The 17,857-nt window shown below is 37.8% G+C and overlaps 1 protein-coding gene across 2 annotated transcripts in view; it reads right to left on the bottom strand.

Annotated features, from left to right (window-relative positions):
* CDK14 (cyclin dependent kinase 14) overlaps positions 1-17,857 on the bottom strand; it is a 311,233-nt gene that overhangs the window by 230,073 nt on the left and 63,303 nt on the right. For both annotated transcript variants that reach the window (XM_085227413.1, XM_085227412.1), the window contains exon 3: positions 4,788-5,033. In XM_085227413.1, the coding sequence (XP_085083539.1) occupies positions 4,788-5,033 (246 nt within the window). The remainder of the gene's footprint in view (positions 1-4,787; positions 5,034-17,857) is intronic.

Below are 17,857 nucleotides of genomic sequence, written 5' to 3'. Positions count from 1 at the left end.
ATCCAAGGAGGATGCAGCTATCCATGTTTTGCTTCCTAAAAATGGAGACAGTTCCATCTAACTGAACAGGAACACAGGTAAGAACAGCACATGAAATCTTTAGGCAGAAAAAAAAAATCCTTCCCTTTTAGACAAAATTCTAAATTTACCTTTTGCTTTCAAGTTAGGCTTTTTATGCAGCTGATTTGCAATGAGTTAATAGGCTCACTTCATATTTTTTATTTGCATTGCTTTGGAAAAAAGTTGCAAATGGACTGAAAATCAATGGAAGTTACAAAAACTGAGGAGAGATTGCTCTCTTAAAAACAGTGCAGACTAAATGTCTGCTCATCCAACTAATTTCTGTCTGATTTTTTTTTTTTTTTACATTTATGTAAATACACTTTTATACATTTACATGTATTAAAAAATAGTATTTCTCTGCATTTAGTTTTTCTCCTACTGAAAGTGCACATAACTTAGCATGATATTTGAATTCACTGCCACGAATCCTAAGTCATCCAAAGAACAAACCAAAGCATAACATAAGCATGGAGCTAAATCTTGACCGGACGGTTAGCTTATAAAACCTGCACTATTCTATTTACATACTGTGCAAAGCACTACTGTAGCATATAAAATATGAATAGTGAATACAATGAAACTTTACCTTGGAGAACAATAAATGTGGCCATGTGCCCAAAGAGCAAACATCTCAAATATAACTTTCAGGGAATTAGTCCAATCAACTTCCAAAGCAAGAGTTATTTTGGGTAGAGGCACATATGTTTGGTTTTAAATTGTGGTGGGTTTTTTTTTTTTTCTTTTGCCTAGCTTATTTCATAGCTTTACTCTTTCACCTAATAGCAAGCAGAGAAAAACAAGTTTATTCTTGTGGTAGGCAAAGACTCAACATAATGATTTGTAAAGAGATACCAATTTTCCATATGCACACACACACATGTATATACACACACACACACTTGTGTGCTGTGTAGCACTGGATCAGTGCAGAGGTCTGTCTAGCCACATCACCTTCCACCCTCAGTAACTGATAGATGACCCACAGGTAAGCTAACATCTACTTTATAACCTCCAAGGTGAAGAACAACCATTATTCTGATGCATTAAAAAAGAATGTTTGTTCTGTTGTAGTGTTCATTCCATAATTACATTTCATTTCAATCAATTTGGGATATCACACGCATAAATGTTGTGGGTTTTTCTTATATTTAAAAGAAGGGCAGGGGAATACAATGCAATGTCAGTGTTTTGCATAAAGAGAACATAAATGTCAGGTGGAAGGACCTTTTTTGTTGTTCTTATAAGACAAACTGATTTTTACATTTAACATGCTAGCTTCCTGCTGTGCTAATTATACTGCTACTGCACTAATTAACAACATGGAATTTCCATGGGGTTCCAAGGAGGTGTGACATTAAGTATAGAAAATTACTTTGTGTTAAAGAGCAAATGGTTTATTTTCCAAGTGACAATCTGTGGGCAGGAACACTGAGCTTTCACAAACTTCTGCTTCATCTTTCTCATCATAGCATTCAGAAGGTACAGAAAATATACAATAAATCACATTCCATCTAGCGTGTATTATCTGTTGATTTTCACCAAGCATTGATGCTGGTAAGTGCCAGGGAGTTGCATTATAAAAAAGGTTTCTAGTGAGAAATATTAGTTTTGAGACCAATTAGGAACTTCCATCTGACTAGAAAGAGGCACAGATTGATAGAGAGCCTGCAAGCCTCAACCTTTTGCAAGACATCGATTCTTCACCTGATGGCTACAGAGGACTCAAATGATGAAAGCAAAAAGAATGAAAAGAAGCCTTTTTCTAATACGGAGCCTCTAGTAATCAAGTACAGCAAATGAAAACTGAAAGTAATATACTTGTATCAAAGTACCTTAAAAAATAGTTTATATGAAACAGTCAAAATTGCATCACAAATACACAGCTGTAGCCAGTGCAACTCAAAAGGCATAGCATGCTCAAGATTATTTATAGAAATCGGAATGTCAGTTTAGAATGGCATCATCCACACAGCAGAAGAATTTGCAGAGAAGCAACTTACTGAATTATAAGGGAGAATATGGAGCAGCTCTCTGACACAAAAGAAAATGTAATAATTTGAAAAGGAAGTATCAAGGGAATCTGCTACACAGTATCAGGAGTAGGGAAGGAAAAAAAAAAAAAGCCTTGGTCAATTCAACTGTAGTTCAAAACAAGAGAATGACAAATCCCTGCAACTAACTATACAGGCATCTGTTCAATGAAATGTGCAACAGAACATCTTGTGCTTGAGGCAATGCAGCCAGCTCTGGGGAAGGGAATGGCTTGATCGCATCTTTGCCTTGGATGTTAGAATGTCTGCCGGTCAAGGACCGAGTGTGAACTACCATCAACAGAGTGGTAACACTGCCTTTTGCTGTGAGCTTCTATTCTTCTTTCTTCACTGACTGAAATACCCACATTATTCCACAAACTATTCCCTGCCAGGTGCACTTCTGAGCACCTTGTCTGAGGAAGAGTTAAAAAATGATTATGAAAGCATGTGAGCAGAAGGAGGGAATTCACTGAAAAGAGCTATAAAAATCACAGGAATTACAGGAAGTTAAGAAATCAGAATTGTTCTTCAGGAAATTCCTTTGCATCCACTTTAAAACATGAAACATTCCCAATAAATGTGTGTGACTCAGCACACGAGATCAGTGAGCAGCATGTATGGTGGGGGTTTTATAGAACACAGCAGTAGAGAAAACATTAATATCACGTATGTGAGAAACTATGGGGATCACAGGACAGTGTGGGCACAGGAGAGCTCCAGCCCTCTGGAAAAGAAGAACAAGATGCTAATAACATGTTTCCAAAATAAGTTCCAAACTCCGGAAGCAAAGTAAACGAAAGGATTTTTATTTGAATAGAAACCAAGTGTGCAAAACATTAACAGAAATTAGAACAAATTCTATGTCTATTTTATGTCTAGGAACAAGACAGAACAGCAGAGATGCAGAATAAGACCACAACAAAAAACGAGGACCTTTCAGAAAAAAAATCACGGACATTGATAGGTGAGCTGCCAACCAATAGTCAGGCATCATTCACAAGTAAGTGATGTGCAAACTGTAAAAGTGTAGAAGTTTCTCACTTCCAAAAAGTTTTATTTTAAGAGACATTAGCAAGAAATAAACAGCTGCAGTCTGACCAACAGACAGGATGCTGAATATGCGGGGCTTGTAGTGCTTATGCAAAACAACTATCCCCAAAACAATCCAAGAGAAATAAAATCTCCATCCTTCCTTACTGACTATAGCAATTTTATGGTAAGAACTCCTTGTTGTGAGCTGATGTGGGACATGCTGCAGCTATATAACACCATATAATACTGAAAAAATCACATTTCTTTTCGCTACAGATGATTACATTTTAAAAGGTAACCTTTTCTCCAAAGGACAGTCCCCCAGAGGCATGACATCTTATCCATTAAATTCCCACGGGTTAAGAAAAGCTCATCTGCTGAAAATGAATCTCTGTCACTTCTCCTTACAAGTCTGACAGAATTCAGTCAAACTTCTGCACAGAGGACAGGAGATACCCAGAAGATAGAGCAAAAATAATTAATTAATTAATTAAATAAATAAAAAAGAAAAATCAACCTTTAAAATTACTTCATGCCAACTAAGATTTGCAGCATTACACACATTCTGCTGAGATCTGTAGTCTTCATCTCAAAGGTCCCATTATTATGATCTCTTTTTCTTACAAAAGCATAACAAAGATAGTTTTTCAATAATTTTGAAGGTCTTTGGGGGAAAATATGTCTGGGTATTATTCATGGAAGATGTGACATTTTATTTATCTGGTTTCTTTCAAAGTACTTGAGAGTAAAAACAACAGTGATGATGTATGGCCAACCCCTTCTCAGTTGTTTTCTCTCACAGTTTCTGACAGGGAAATAAATGCTAGTTTTACTACTTGATTTTAAAAAGAGAATTTTAAAATGTAAACAAAATCTGTCAAATCTGACTTGTTTCTCAAATTACTCTGAAACTAAAATCTAAAAGTCAAAATGCAATACATGTGGTTTCCTACACATCACGGGAAAAAATTTGTCCACACCAGTAAGTAATCTACAAAATTTGCAATGTAAACATCAAGGCAGCTGTAATGCCAAACCAGGATCAGGAGAAAAATGCTTAGAAATTCTTTAACATATATAGCTGATATAGAATCACAGAACATCCAGAGTTGGAAGGAACCCACAAGGATCACTGAGTCTAATTCATGGCTCCATACAGCACCACCCAAAATTAAACCCTATGACTGAAGGCACTGACAAAACTCTCCTTGAGCTCTGGCACTTGGGGCCGTGACCCCAAGGAGCCTGTTATGTGCCCAACCAGACTGTGCTGCAGACCCTTCCCCTGACCCAGCTGCCTTGAGTCTGCTCTGGACAGAGCAAACCAAGGGACCTCAGCCACTACCTATACACCTTGCTCTCTAGACCCTTCTCTACCTTCGTAGCAGCCCTTCTTTGGATGCTAATAGCTTTATGTCTTTCTCATTGTGTTGCCAAAACTACACACAGTGATCAAAGTGAGAGAAATCTCACATGTTATCTTTCAAGATACATATATATTTTTTTGTACATATATTTTAAATGAAAAATTAGAAATTTGCATTGTAAGCATTTTAATAACAGCCATTAGCTTCTGCTTTGTTTCTAAGTTTCTTCTTAAAGAAGAAAACGTTTATCCAGTGTTATTAACCCCACCAGACACCAGTATTGCAAACTTACAGAGCTAGGGCTGGAATGCCGACGGACTTTGGGTGATTCCTTCCCTGCAGATGAAGTCTTGAAGTTAATGCAAGCGTTGTTCTCTGAATGAACCCTCTTCACTTGATTAGTTGGTTTCTCAAAGGGATCGAAGCTACTCTGCGTCCTCTGGACCCTGACTTTCTTATCCTCAGGAATTGTATCTAGAGGTTTGATCACTGAATCCATTCCCTGGCAGTTCCGTGTAGACATCTTTGTGACACATATCTGAAAGGAAAAAAGGAGCCTGTTAAAATCAATGAATGCTGACTCTGTATCGATCAATGTATCAGACAGCATCAAAAAAGGCCCTGCATTCATAGGCATTCACTTTCTATTGAAATATTGAAATCACATATGCATTTTACATAGGGAATATAAATGAACAGTAATAACAATAAATATGTGTTTGTATAGTGTTCCAAAAGTTCCTGAAAAAGATAAAACAGAAGAGAAACATACATAACAATCATACATCTGTGTGCTTTCTCATATAGGCGGTTCTTAGCAACAATACCATTTCACTTTTTTCTTCAATCCAGCTGCTGATATCTGCGAGCAGTATTGATTTCCATTTGTTTAAAATTGGATGTGCCAAAGCTTAAATAAATGATGGCAGTTTGGGTGTGTACCTTGGTACTGGCCTGCCTGAGATCCAATCCCAGTATATTACTGTATTTTTAAATAATGCTTATACAGTGTTATTATATTATCACCGTATGTCTTAGAAAATGAAATCAATAAATCAGTTCCCAGGCACTGAGATGTGCAACTGCAGCTTAACGGTGACTAAAGCACAGCACTTCCATACTTCCTTACCAGGAAGAACGATGCTGCCCAGCCCCACAGATGGCAGCTTGCTTCCTGAGCCACCCAGGCAGGTTCTCTAGCAAGAGAACTCACTGAGCAGAGCAGCCAGCTTAAGACACTCCAGTTGTGTAGTTTTATGTATCTTATGCTTTTTTTTTTCTTTTTTTTTTTTTTTTCATTCCACTGTCCACTCATCTATCCCATTAGATTGTTCTTTGCAATTTCCCTTGAGGAATTTGGTGCCTTGAAACTCAGCACATTACAATTGATCATAGAAATACTAGGTGGATATTCCTTATGTTTGAGGTTTTGTGATTTAGGTGATTCACTGTAAAAGCAGATCACAAATTGCTTTTGTACTTTAAAAATTATAGTTTGCTTCTTGTGCAGTGTCACCTGGTCAAGCTGCCATCCACAGCTGAGCTCCAGTTCAGAACATTATGGGCATTACAAGCCACCTTCAGCAGGGTGCACATTTCTTCTTGTTAATGTGGATTCTCCAAGACTAAAACTTTACCAACTTTTAACTGAGAAAATGAACAGCCTCTCTTCATTCCAAACGATAATACTCTCCCAGGTCAAAATTAAAGCAATTATGTAATTTTGGTTTATTACTTCAGAGAGAAAAGATAAAGAGCTGCTGCACAAAGCATTTTTAATTAGTCTTCTTGTAAAACTAATTGCTTTCTTTTGTCCCCTAAAACAATGACCATGTACAGGCACACACATACTTCCCACTGTCCTCTCTAGATTTGCCTCCCTGCCATGCTTGCTTCCAACAAAGGTGTTTTGAGATTATTAAGTGTTTCTTAGCCTCTGAAATCCTACGAATAGACAATGGGAGCAAGGGATGGGGAGAGAAAGTTGAAAGCTGCTCGTCTTCCCTTCAAATCACCAAAGGGCACCTACGACCAGTTAAAATGTTTGGAATCCATAACTACAAGAGTGCTGTATCTCAATACTTTATCCACTGCAGTCTCCACTTCTCACTCTAATGTGGGCTAAGTAGGCAATGCATTAAAATAACAATAAGAATCAAGCACTCCTGTTACTATTGATCATCTTTTCATAGGAAACAATAAGAGTTTATAATTAGATACTGATGGGGAATGCTTTCACCTTCAGGTCATTCCACTGAGTCAGGAGTGGGACAAAAGTCTCTGCAATCACCCATTAAAGCCAGCCTCAGACCTGCAATGGGATGGAGCAAGCCACACACCAGCCAGTCTTCTACACAGAACTCAGGCAATCCACAGGGATGCCAGTGTCACCAGGGCAGGAGAGAAGACTACAGAGAGGTGAGCAAGCAGAGATGCTCGCAGCCACCATGAAAACCCTGCTGTCACTGCTGGGTGAAGGACACACAAACCTGACATCCTCTGCTGCAGCCAACTGTGAACTTACTTTACTTATCATGTGACTTATCAAAGGGAATTATCATGCAAATAAGGAATAGTGTATTGAGCAAAAGTGATGCTTAGTATGTTTTGGAAACTTTCTTGTGCACATAAATGATCTTAGATTTCATTGGGATGCCCATAGCACTCTTTGGAACAGCACAGGTCTGAACTCTTCTGCTACACTAATTCAACCTTTTAGGTATCATTTTTCCTTGCACTGTGTTACAAAAGTGATTCCTATAAATTTCAGCCACTCAAATGCATATATACAAAATATATACATTTTTTTTTGTATATTTGTACATACAAACATTTAATGTCAGAAAAACTCTTAGAACGGTGACTCACTGTACATCACCTGATAGCTCCTTGCTGACAGGAGGTCTGACCTACCTATTCATTTCCACCTTGCTCATTGCATAAGAGACGGACTGTGCTCCAGTTAAAGCTCAGTATTTGCCAAAAAAGCCTCTTTTTACCTGCTCCTCAGGATCAATCAGAATTTATCTCTAAGTCCATTTTGCTGTCTGTAAGACAAGTCTTTATAGCCCATTTCATGTTCCAAATGTGTACATAAAGTCATAGGTTCCTTGAAATGGACACTGTTCTTTTATTCAGGCTACATGTAGAACAACCTTTACACATTCCAATAAAGATGACAAAGTCATCCACTGCAGTCTCAAAACTAGATGATTCTGTTGAATATCTGCTTAACTACAGTTACTGGAATGAAAAACAAAGTTAAACAAAGTGTAACAGCTCATGACATATAGGAAGTCAATCTAAATGAATCATTACCTCTTCTTGCCCTTGCTCTACAAATCTATGTAAATCTGTACTTAATACAGATTAGATGCGGCACAGACACTTACTGGGATGCTGTAAATGCTACCATAGTCTAAAAGCAGCATTACATGAAGGTTTGATCAATGGTACTTGAACTATCACAAATATTTAGACCAAATACACACCATATAGATGATAACTTAGCTGGTCATAAACAAGATAAATTATATTTTATAAAATACAATCAGGAGAAAGAGTGTGTCATATTCATTTAACACAAATTCCTCCTAGCATGAGCCATTATGCAGTTTTAATTACTGTTTCTTTAACTTAAATCATCATACAAATAAATATTATAGTATTTTAACACTGAGCATTTCTTTCCCCTTCAGGAGCTTCTACCGTGATTCAGTACTTTTCCCCACCACAAATTATAGTCAAAGCCTAACTTTCAGATGTCAAAACATATTCCAGAAATGACTTGGCTTTTAGAACATGTGAAGTGCAAGCCATAGCTCTCTCTTTCAGAGCAGGTACTACTGCCAGCAGAGCTCATAAGGTTGGGGAACATTTCTCCGTTCTCAGTTTATGCCTTCTCTCTTCTTTATAGGAAACAGGACTAAGAAAACCAGCCAACTTAATGCATCTAATAGTAAAGGCCCAAGAAAGTCACTGGTAGCTTCACTTTTGAGAACTTTGTAAGCAGAAGGGAGCTGCGCCTGTTTCCCATTGCCAGCGTTCCTGTCTGGCAGAAGGCACAATGAGGGCACTTCCCAAAAACATGTTGAAAAACAGATGTAAACAAGAGCAGCTACAGAGAGGCAGGAATAAGGGCAGACTTAGTACCAATGTATGAGACACACTTGCCTGCCAGGAAAAAAAGTAAAACAAAGCAAAGGTGGTATGAGGTATGAACTGTATTCACAAAAGCAAACTCTACCTGTAAGACATAAGTACTTCAAATCTCTGAATCTTCCTTTGCTCTCCTCCATAGAGGATGGAGTAGTCCTGCAGAAACATTTTTGTTTTGTTTTGTGTTTTCGTTTTTTCATTTTGAAGATACCGTTTGGGAAAAGCATTTAGAAATTGTCCAGGGACTCAGCATCTTTACGGGAAATCTGAAAATAGCAATGCATACTTGTTTCTACACAGTGAATGTCCTTGAGCTTGGCATCCTAGGTGTAATCTGACAGAAGCACTTCCCTGTGAACATTCTGCCTGGTACTTGCAATCTCTAACATTAAATACACAGTTGTATTTCTATATGTTGTCTCACTCCCCACTGCCAAACTCTACATCAATATTCCAAATAGTCACCAGAACCACTAGGGATGCCTCATTCATTCTGCACGCCCTGATAGCTGAAGGATATCCCCTTGTTAAACAAGTCCCAAATTACTTAGTCTGTCTCAACTAAAAAGCTAAGACAAAATGTGAGATGATGAGACAAAAGTCATTTGCCTCTTAAAACCTACAGCACAAAGTCTCACCTGGCAGCTGCCTGAAGAGCTCTTCTCTACTTTTGAAAAATAAAAATAAAGGATGATTTATCTATCAAATCATAGCAGTCATGGCAATTCTAATATTAACTCAAGCTATTACAGTTTCTGGCAATGTAACACAAAATAAAACTTAGTGCACTCTGGTACAAGAGGTTATTTTAGTGCTTCTCTTGTGTTTTTATTTATTTAAAGTAAGAACACACCCAGAACATTAAAACATCATACACTTTACGATTCCTAATTTGGGAACCGCAAAAAAAGCATTACAGATTATACTTTCTTAGTCCTTGATTAGAATCAGAAAACGGCATATAGCAGACAACAAAACAGCCTGGCCAGCCTTTTTTCTCCTGTCATCCTACTCAGTCTCATAGTCGGTTTGAGAAGATCCCAAGGCCGCTCTAGGATAAACATGCTTAATCACCACTACATCAGGAAGAATCACTGGGCTACTATTTCCTCTGTGTCCCACTCCAGCATCACAGTATTTATCATACCTCAAGGCATAATAGCTGCAAACAACCCCATTTTTTTTTTCCAATAAAATTTAAAACTGAAGAGCCTGAACTTTCAAGTTGCTGCATCAGAGAACTCCATAATATGCTCCACTGAATAAAAGTAAGCATAATTGCTCATGGAATCATTTCTAAATAAAGACATCTCATTGATTCACCTTATATCATTTCAGACAATATTCCTTAATCTGCATTTGGGTTTCATGTCAAAGAAATTAACAAATATAGTTACCATGATACAATTTCAATGCAAGTTTTTTTCATTTCATCATCGTTGGCAAAATTCAGAGCTCCCAAGCAAACTTTATTCTTAGAATTAAAGACTACCAGATTAATTCATTTATAGTTTCAAATTACATAGCATTTAAAGAGTGAGAGTAATCAGTTAAAACATGTAAGTAATTTATAGTCCTTACGGGTCATGAATTTTAAAAAAGTCAAGAATGTCCCCTGAATTAATTCCCTGTTAGGGTACTTAGAAAAAGAAAGGCAGTCTCATATCACTGGACTTTATTCAGGTAAATAAAGGCATTCTCAGTAATGAAGAACAATCCTTTCTTAAGCTTTGGCATGACAAAACCAACATTTCAACACACTGAAGGAAAAATAAATAAATGTGTCTGTATAGTATAAAGACTGCTCTAAAGCTCATCGTGTCTTCTAGGAGGATGTGTTGTGCTCATTTTTGTTGGGTTTTTTTTTTTCCTATATAGTACTCTGTAAATTTTTGCTTTGGTCATCCACTGTGTAGTACTTATGCAAAATGTAAAAAAAAAAATAAAAATAAAAAAAATCAACATTCAAGTTTTGATGCCATTCTTTCATATTAGGCATTGCCACTATGTACATCCTGGGAAAAAAAGTGGTCAGTTGGGTAAATATTAGAGTAAAGATCCAAAATTCTTACTAAAAATAGTAATCAGAACATCTGAATTCCCCTATTTGGACTGTTTTCAACAGAAGTAGTACAATAGGACCCTATACATGAAAATCAATGATCTAGCACCCATGATGGAGAAATACAAAGAAAAAAAAAACAACAACTGAATGACTGGAGGCAAGGAAGTCACTTAACTTCTCTCCAGTTTCATTTTTCTGTTTATAATAACAATCCTGCCCCTGTCACAAGGAGAAACCAGGAGAACCAGGAGCACTAATTAATTTTGCAAAGCACTTGGGCTTTCGTAAGTGAAATGTTATGAAGATATAGATTATAATTTGTAAAGCCAAAGCCCTCTGGAAGGTAGCACAACAATCTCATTACTGCTGAGAACAAGATTTAGCACTTGAATTTAGCTGATGGATATAAGAAGAAAAAAAATCATATATAGTCAAGTGGCTACAAACTCAACAACTGAACTGAGAGCATACAGCCAACATTAATTTTACTGAAAAATCCTATCTGCATATATTTTCATTATCTTCTACAAGCATGTTATTTTACATCGTGTCTTGTACCACGGCAATTGAGAAATACACAAGTCATTTGCAGATTCTTGCAGCACTGGAATTTGACATTTGCTATTTACAGAACATCATTTGGGAATGTTCTGGAATACTATAAATGGTTTTGTTCAAAATTAAAAAGGAACTGACAATGTTGTAGGCTCATTCTCTTTGGAGGGAGCTATATTGTCACAACAGGCCTGTTGCACACAGGTGGCTACGCTCTATACCTACCCCAAGAAGGCTTTCAGCCACCCCAGCAACAACCTCAGGTAGAAACCCCAGAACAAACAGAACAAGAAATGAATTTAAAAGGAAGGAAAACTGGGGTCGTGCTGTTCAGGAGGATCAACAAAGAATGAGCGTTAAGGGAACAAAAATTTCTGAAAGGAGCAGTAGAGCATGTAATGCTACAAGACATCATCTGTGATTTCATACTGGCACAACCAGCTCAGTCAGGCCCAAACTTAAAAGATGTCCTTCAGTGCTCACCTTTCCCTGTAATTATATGCACCAAGCCGCTGGCTTGAACATTTGATGGCATAGCTACAAAGAACAGTGAGAAAACTCAAGTAAGACAGAAAAATAAAGGGAAAAAATGAAGCAGAAGAAAGAGAGCAATGGTCATGGAAGGAGGGTGGGGAGGAGGGAAGAAAGGAAGAAGGGACGTGAGGAAAAAAATGATAGTAAGACACGGCCTGTCTTGGTCTGCCATTTCTGTCTGGTGACCTCGGGGCTAACAGGCTCTACTATGTCCCAGAACTGTCATGCATATCCTCAGGTATTATTTATTTAACTTCATGTGGATACAGCAATCGCTAACTATGTTAGCTATAAACTAGCAGCTACAGCTGAAGGGAGAGCCCTGAGACTCAAAGTGGCATCCAGTGATATCACAGGATCCATGCTGCACCTAGCACAAACTTGCTCATAAATCTGTGAGGCAGCCCATCTCAGAGGCTTATTCCAAAAATGGCCTTTTTATTTTTGAACTCAAAGCTCATGTTAAACCAACTGTCTTTGTCATATGGAAGAACGCAAATATAAAAAGGTCACTTGAGTGCCAGATGGAAGAATTTTTGAACTGAAAGCTCTGACATTAATTCTCTGTTTGTCTGAAACACAGAATTCAATGAGCAGATTAAATGTCTGTGCTGAATTGCCAAGTGTGAAACAAGTCACTCTCATACAAAGGCCAACTGATCAGACCTGAACTAAGAGTCCCATAATCTTACCAATCTGAGAAAAAGTTTAAATACCTGAATCAAGGAAAAAAAGTATCATATTGGAAGTTACAGTGGGCAGTGCTTACACAATTTCCCAGCCAAACTTGCACTACAGCATGTACTTATTCTGCTAAATTAGTACCTAAAAATTAGCATGATTAGTGAATTGAGCATAATCCTAGGGGTGAGGAATTATTGCACATAATTATATGCCCCTTGAACAAGGCAAGGTGGAGCTGAGCATTTCTAAAATTAATGTTTTTTGTTCTGTTCACAGCACAGCTTAGCTTCAGAAAAGTGAGTTTTCAGTCCATTAAATTTAATGTTCACAGAGGAAAAAAAAAGTCTGATTTTGAAGAGAGACCAGACTAGACCTTAGGTGTAGAAAAGCCTACATATGTCCTTGCAGCAAATCCTGTTCCACAACAACAGCAGTCAGGAGTCACCTAAGGACAGGGTCTCAACTGAAGGTCACCCAGAAGTCCTGACAGCCTGTGACATACATTAAAAGAGACAGAAACTCAATGGAGCAGATATAATGGGGAGCGTCTCTCTATTTCTGTACTTATGCCCTACAACAGCTCCAGTAAATACATTCTTTCTTTTACCTGCCTGATGCTCAAGTTTTATGCAAATTAAATATCACATTTTTGAGGCTCTTCATGGAGTTAGCACTGGGCTGCTGCTCCCATTGCCCCAGTTCAGGATTTGCTCCGCCCAGAGTCAGAAGGGCTGGTCCTTCAAGGGCCAGGAGGGCAGAGGTAGCAGCATGGCAGATGGATGCCAGCAAGTGGCATTCACCAGCAGCACCAGTAATACTGGGGAAAAACAGCCTCAACACATAGTTTCCCATGAAATTGTGCCAGGTGGTCTTTATATTATTTTGCTTAGTTACTCAGTTGTATCTGTTGTCTAGCCTCCTCTGTTACCATATGAACAGCATTTAAAAATAAAGATTAAAAAAATGTATTTTCAATCCTCTTCCCATACCAACCTCCTGCTCCAACAGATGGCTCCATGTGCCACTCTGAGTTTATGCAGTTTTCTTCTCATAAGTGCATTATTAATAGGTTTTTTTTTTTTATTAAACATTTTATTGTCTGAGTTCGTAGGTATATATTTTTATTTTACCCTCCAACACTTCCCCCAATCATAAAGTAATCAAGGGCATATCCATAAATGCAGAAAGTCTTCCCACTACCATTCTGAAGTGTGAGAAATCTTGAGAGACTTGACAGCAAAATGCCTATTCTTGCTAAATTCTGAGGCTGTGTCAATAGGGTTTCTAAGAAAATAAATGGTAAACAACTCCATGACTTGAAAACAAGTTTTACTTAGCTCCCTTAGGCTCCTTTGCCTATGCTTGCAAGACACTTGATTATTTTGCAGGTATCATCAAGTAATTTCTTTTGAAAATAAAAGCACTATTTGTTCTCCTACAAACAGAGACTACAACTAAAATACCACTTTTGGTCAGATCTGGTCATGTAACTGAGGATATAAGACTTAAAGTCAACAACAATATTAAAATGCAACTAAATTTGTTCATATGGTGAGTCTGAAGTCAGATAAAAGCAATGAGATATGATAAATCAAGTTTTTATCTCATAATTAAAATGAGCCAGAACATTTGCTTCAGACTGAAAACCAGTCAAAGATTGTTTTAAGAACGCAAGACTGAAGGGCACCTTTCTTATAAAAAGAAAAGAGGAAAGGGATAAGTTATACAATTTCTTTCCAAAATAAATGCCTTTGGAGATGGAAAGATTTTATAGCCATTTGCCTTCAATACCCCAAAGCGCATGCTCTGTAGTCCATTGCAAATCATTAGGAATCTCACGTACTACCAAAAGACCATTATTAAGTATCACAGAATCACAGAATTGTAGGGGTTGGAAGGGACCTCTAGAGATCATCGAGACCAACCCCCCTGCCAAAGCAGGTTCCCTACACCAGGTCGCACAGGTAGGCGTCCAGGCGAGACTTGAATATCTCCAGAGAAGGAGACTCCACAACCTCCCTGGGCAGCCTGTTCCAGTGCTCCGTCACCCTCACCGTGAAGAAGTTCTTACGCACATTCGTGCGAAACTTCCTATGCTGCAGCTTATGTCCGTTTCCCCTCGTCCTGTCTCCACATACCACTGAAAAGAGACTGGCCTCACCACTATGGCCGCCACACCTCAGATATTTATAAACCTGGATCAGGTCCCCTCTCAGTCGTCTTTTCTCAAGGCTAAACAGACCCAGTTTACTTAGCCTTTCTTCATAGGGGAGATGCTCCAGGCCCTTCACCATCTTTGTGGCCCTCCGCTGGACTCTTTCCAAGAGATCCCTGTCTTTTTTGTACTGGGGAGCCCAGAACTGGACACAGTACTCCAGATGAGGCCTTACCAGGGCAGAGTAGAGGGGGAGGATCACCTCCCTCGACCTGCTGGACACGCTCTTCTTAATGCACCCCAGAATGCCATTGGCCTTTTTGGCCACGAGGGCACACTGCTGGCTCATGGCCAACCTGTCGTCCACCAGGACGCCCAGGTCCCTCTCTGCAGAGCTCCTCTCCAGCAGCTCATCCCCAAAGTATCTAGCAAAAAATGATCTGAGACTAGAGCAGTAAATTAGTTTGATTCCTTTTTTGTCCGTTCAAGCCAATTCCTTTATAAAAATATATTCCTATATACATATATATAAAATATACATATATATATATATATACATATATATAAAATTACTTCTTCATCTCCACATTTTTTTTCCTTCCTTCTCTTGCAAAGCTCCTTCTTACTAACTTCACCAAAAGCTAGATGACAGTTCTTCATTTCAAGTTGCTAGTGCATTTCAAAGTTTCATTCTAGAACAAAGAAAAAGCTATATCTCCTACTCTTAGGTGCTTCACCCCTGAGGTCAACAACCTTACAGCTTAAGAAACATAGCTTCCCAGGCAAAGCAATGTCACAAGGAAAGACAATCTCTCACAGTGATGCCAGATCTGGTCCCTTACATATTATCTTCCAAGCGAATGAATTTGACAAGGTATCCTCTATCATATCAGTATAAAGATATAGCAAGAAAAAAAAAAAGCTAAATCTTCGTCATTATTCTGTCACCTGAATACTCTTCAAATATCTGAAATAACCCGTATTCCAATCCCATCTCCCAGAAATCTTAGAAATAGCCATCCATGGTCTTTCTGCTGATATTTTCTTTTATGAAAATCTGAGAGTTTAGATGAGGATGACAAGTCCAGATTCACTCACTATTAAATGAAGAGAGTTCTCACCTATGTTTGGATCCAATACATCTATTTATTTTTTTTGTTGTTGTTACTTTCCAGATAAAGACCTGGATACAGAATTCTTCCAAACTGGAATGAAAAGTCTTAAAGGAATTTTCCAGCAGCTACTGTAAATTTATCAGACTTGCAGTAGCACAATACCTTGCAAAGCAAATAGTGCAAGAAAGCATAATGAAACTTGCTTCTCTGTACATAATGTGCTATGCTGGAAAAAAAAGGCACAATTCCTGCAGATGTCCTACATTCTCATAATTCAGGATTTTGTCTGGTGCTCTAATGGAAATTGTAACAGCCAAATTTATTCAGCATATGAAGAACACTCAAGGATATCTACTCTTGCAAAGAGGTATAAAGCTTAAATGGAGAAGTTTCAAAATGACAGTGAGAAGAGTTCATTATAAGGACAATGGTAATTTTATGAGAATTCTCTGAACAGCAAAGAGATAATGCTCAATTTTCAAAAAACTAGGTATCTCAACAGAAAAGTGAAAATCACTGCTGTTTCTTTGATGAGTTCAAGGGAAAATGCGTGCTGCAGTAGACTTATGAGTGTGCTCAAATCAATTCCAGAGAGAAAGCCCTAACAGTACAAAACAATCCAGTCTGCTGCAGTCGGTGGCAATTTGTGCCTCCAAAGCTGGGAGTTCATCTCAAATGACTTGCAACGAACAACAAAATCCAAGCAGTAAATTGGTTTAAAAACTCACGTCTAGCATCCAAGAACACCAGTAAGAAGCCCTCTATCTTTACAGCACAGTAAGTTTCTCATGAAAACACTTCACAAAACTGAGACTGACTGTAGTTATTTTGTGAGTCTTCTCTTACACAGCTGCCTAACAACAGTAAAAACACATTTTGTAATGATACCCTATTTGGTATCTGGACTATTTGGCCAGAGAGAGGTAATTCCTGGCCCACCTGCAAGTTACAAGTGGCAGTTTCCCCATTTCCCCAGGTGAGACAAAACACTTTCCAAAGCAACTCTTCCTCATGACATAACATTATTTGTACCCGATATTTTATTATCAGAAGATATTTGTTAATAGAGAAAAACACTACTGACATAGAATTCCGGAAAATCATTTCACACACATTCTCTACAGTTTTGAATACTTTCTCTTTGCACTTGTACAAAGATTTAATAGACTGAAAGAGGATATATTCAAGTATACTGAGCCTGTAGGACTAGACCGCAACAGAGATAAATCAAATGAAGCCGAGCCTTCACAAATGCAAACTGGCATTAGGCTCTTATTTCAAGTGGTTTTATTCCCTCACTGCTCTTTTCGCAACATTTGGTATTTTTCTCTTCAGGTAAGTCATATACAATTTAATATTAAGCATCCTACACAGCAAAACTGAAATATAAATAACATGAATCCAATACAATTTCCTGTATAAATGATATAAACTGGGTCAAATTCTTGCTGACATTCTCTCTGTTACTAGTTTAGATTACTTTACGTTTATATAAAGTCTAGCTGAAGTTTATCACAAATCTTTTTAAGTCAGAAGCTACAATGGATCCCATAGTCATTAAGTCAGCAAGTTCTATTGTAGCAGAAACTTAGAAAAACTGTAATAATAAATACTGAAAAGTTTTGTAAAACAAAGCAAAAATCCCACCAACAACTTTAATGCCATTTCTATCCAGTGTGCTGTCATAGGCCAGTTCAGAACTCATAGAGGAAATTCATGAAAGACCCATCTACCTAAAAATATGACACAAAAAGGAATACAGCCTCAATACTTATGTTCAATAGAGGGAAAAGTTATTTTTACATGCTCTGCTTATGCTGTTGATTAAAAAAATCTGATAAAATAAGATAACTCTCTGAATGCAACAAGCAAGACAATGATAAATTGCTATTTGACCGTCTGCTCTTTTCTAAATTGCTAGAGCCAGAATAGGCTTCTATTAGGGCATGGAGTGGAAGACAGTGAAAAACATGCCACACTCAAACAAGATGCATATAATTGTTACTTGTGGAAATAGATAATAAACTTACATCAAAAGCAAAAAGTAGTCACAGAAAGGTATTGATCAAACTATAGAAAAATAAAGAAGTACAGAG

The sequence above is a fragment of the Meleagris gallopavo genome, chromosome 6, assembly GCF_905368555.1.
Source record: "Meleagris gallopavo chromosome 6, MGAL_WU_HG_1.1, whole genome shotgun sequence".
NCBI classification, from domain to species: domain Eukaryota; kingdom Metazoa; phylum Chordata; class Aves; order Galliformes; family Phasianidae; genus Meleagris; species Meleagris gallopavo.
The sequence above is the reverse complement of the archived record's forward strand: the minus strand, read 5'-3'. Positions and strand labels throughout refer to the sequence as shown.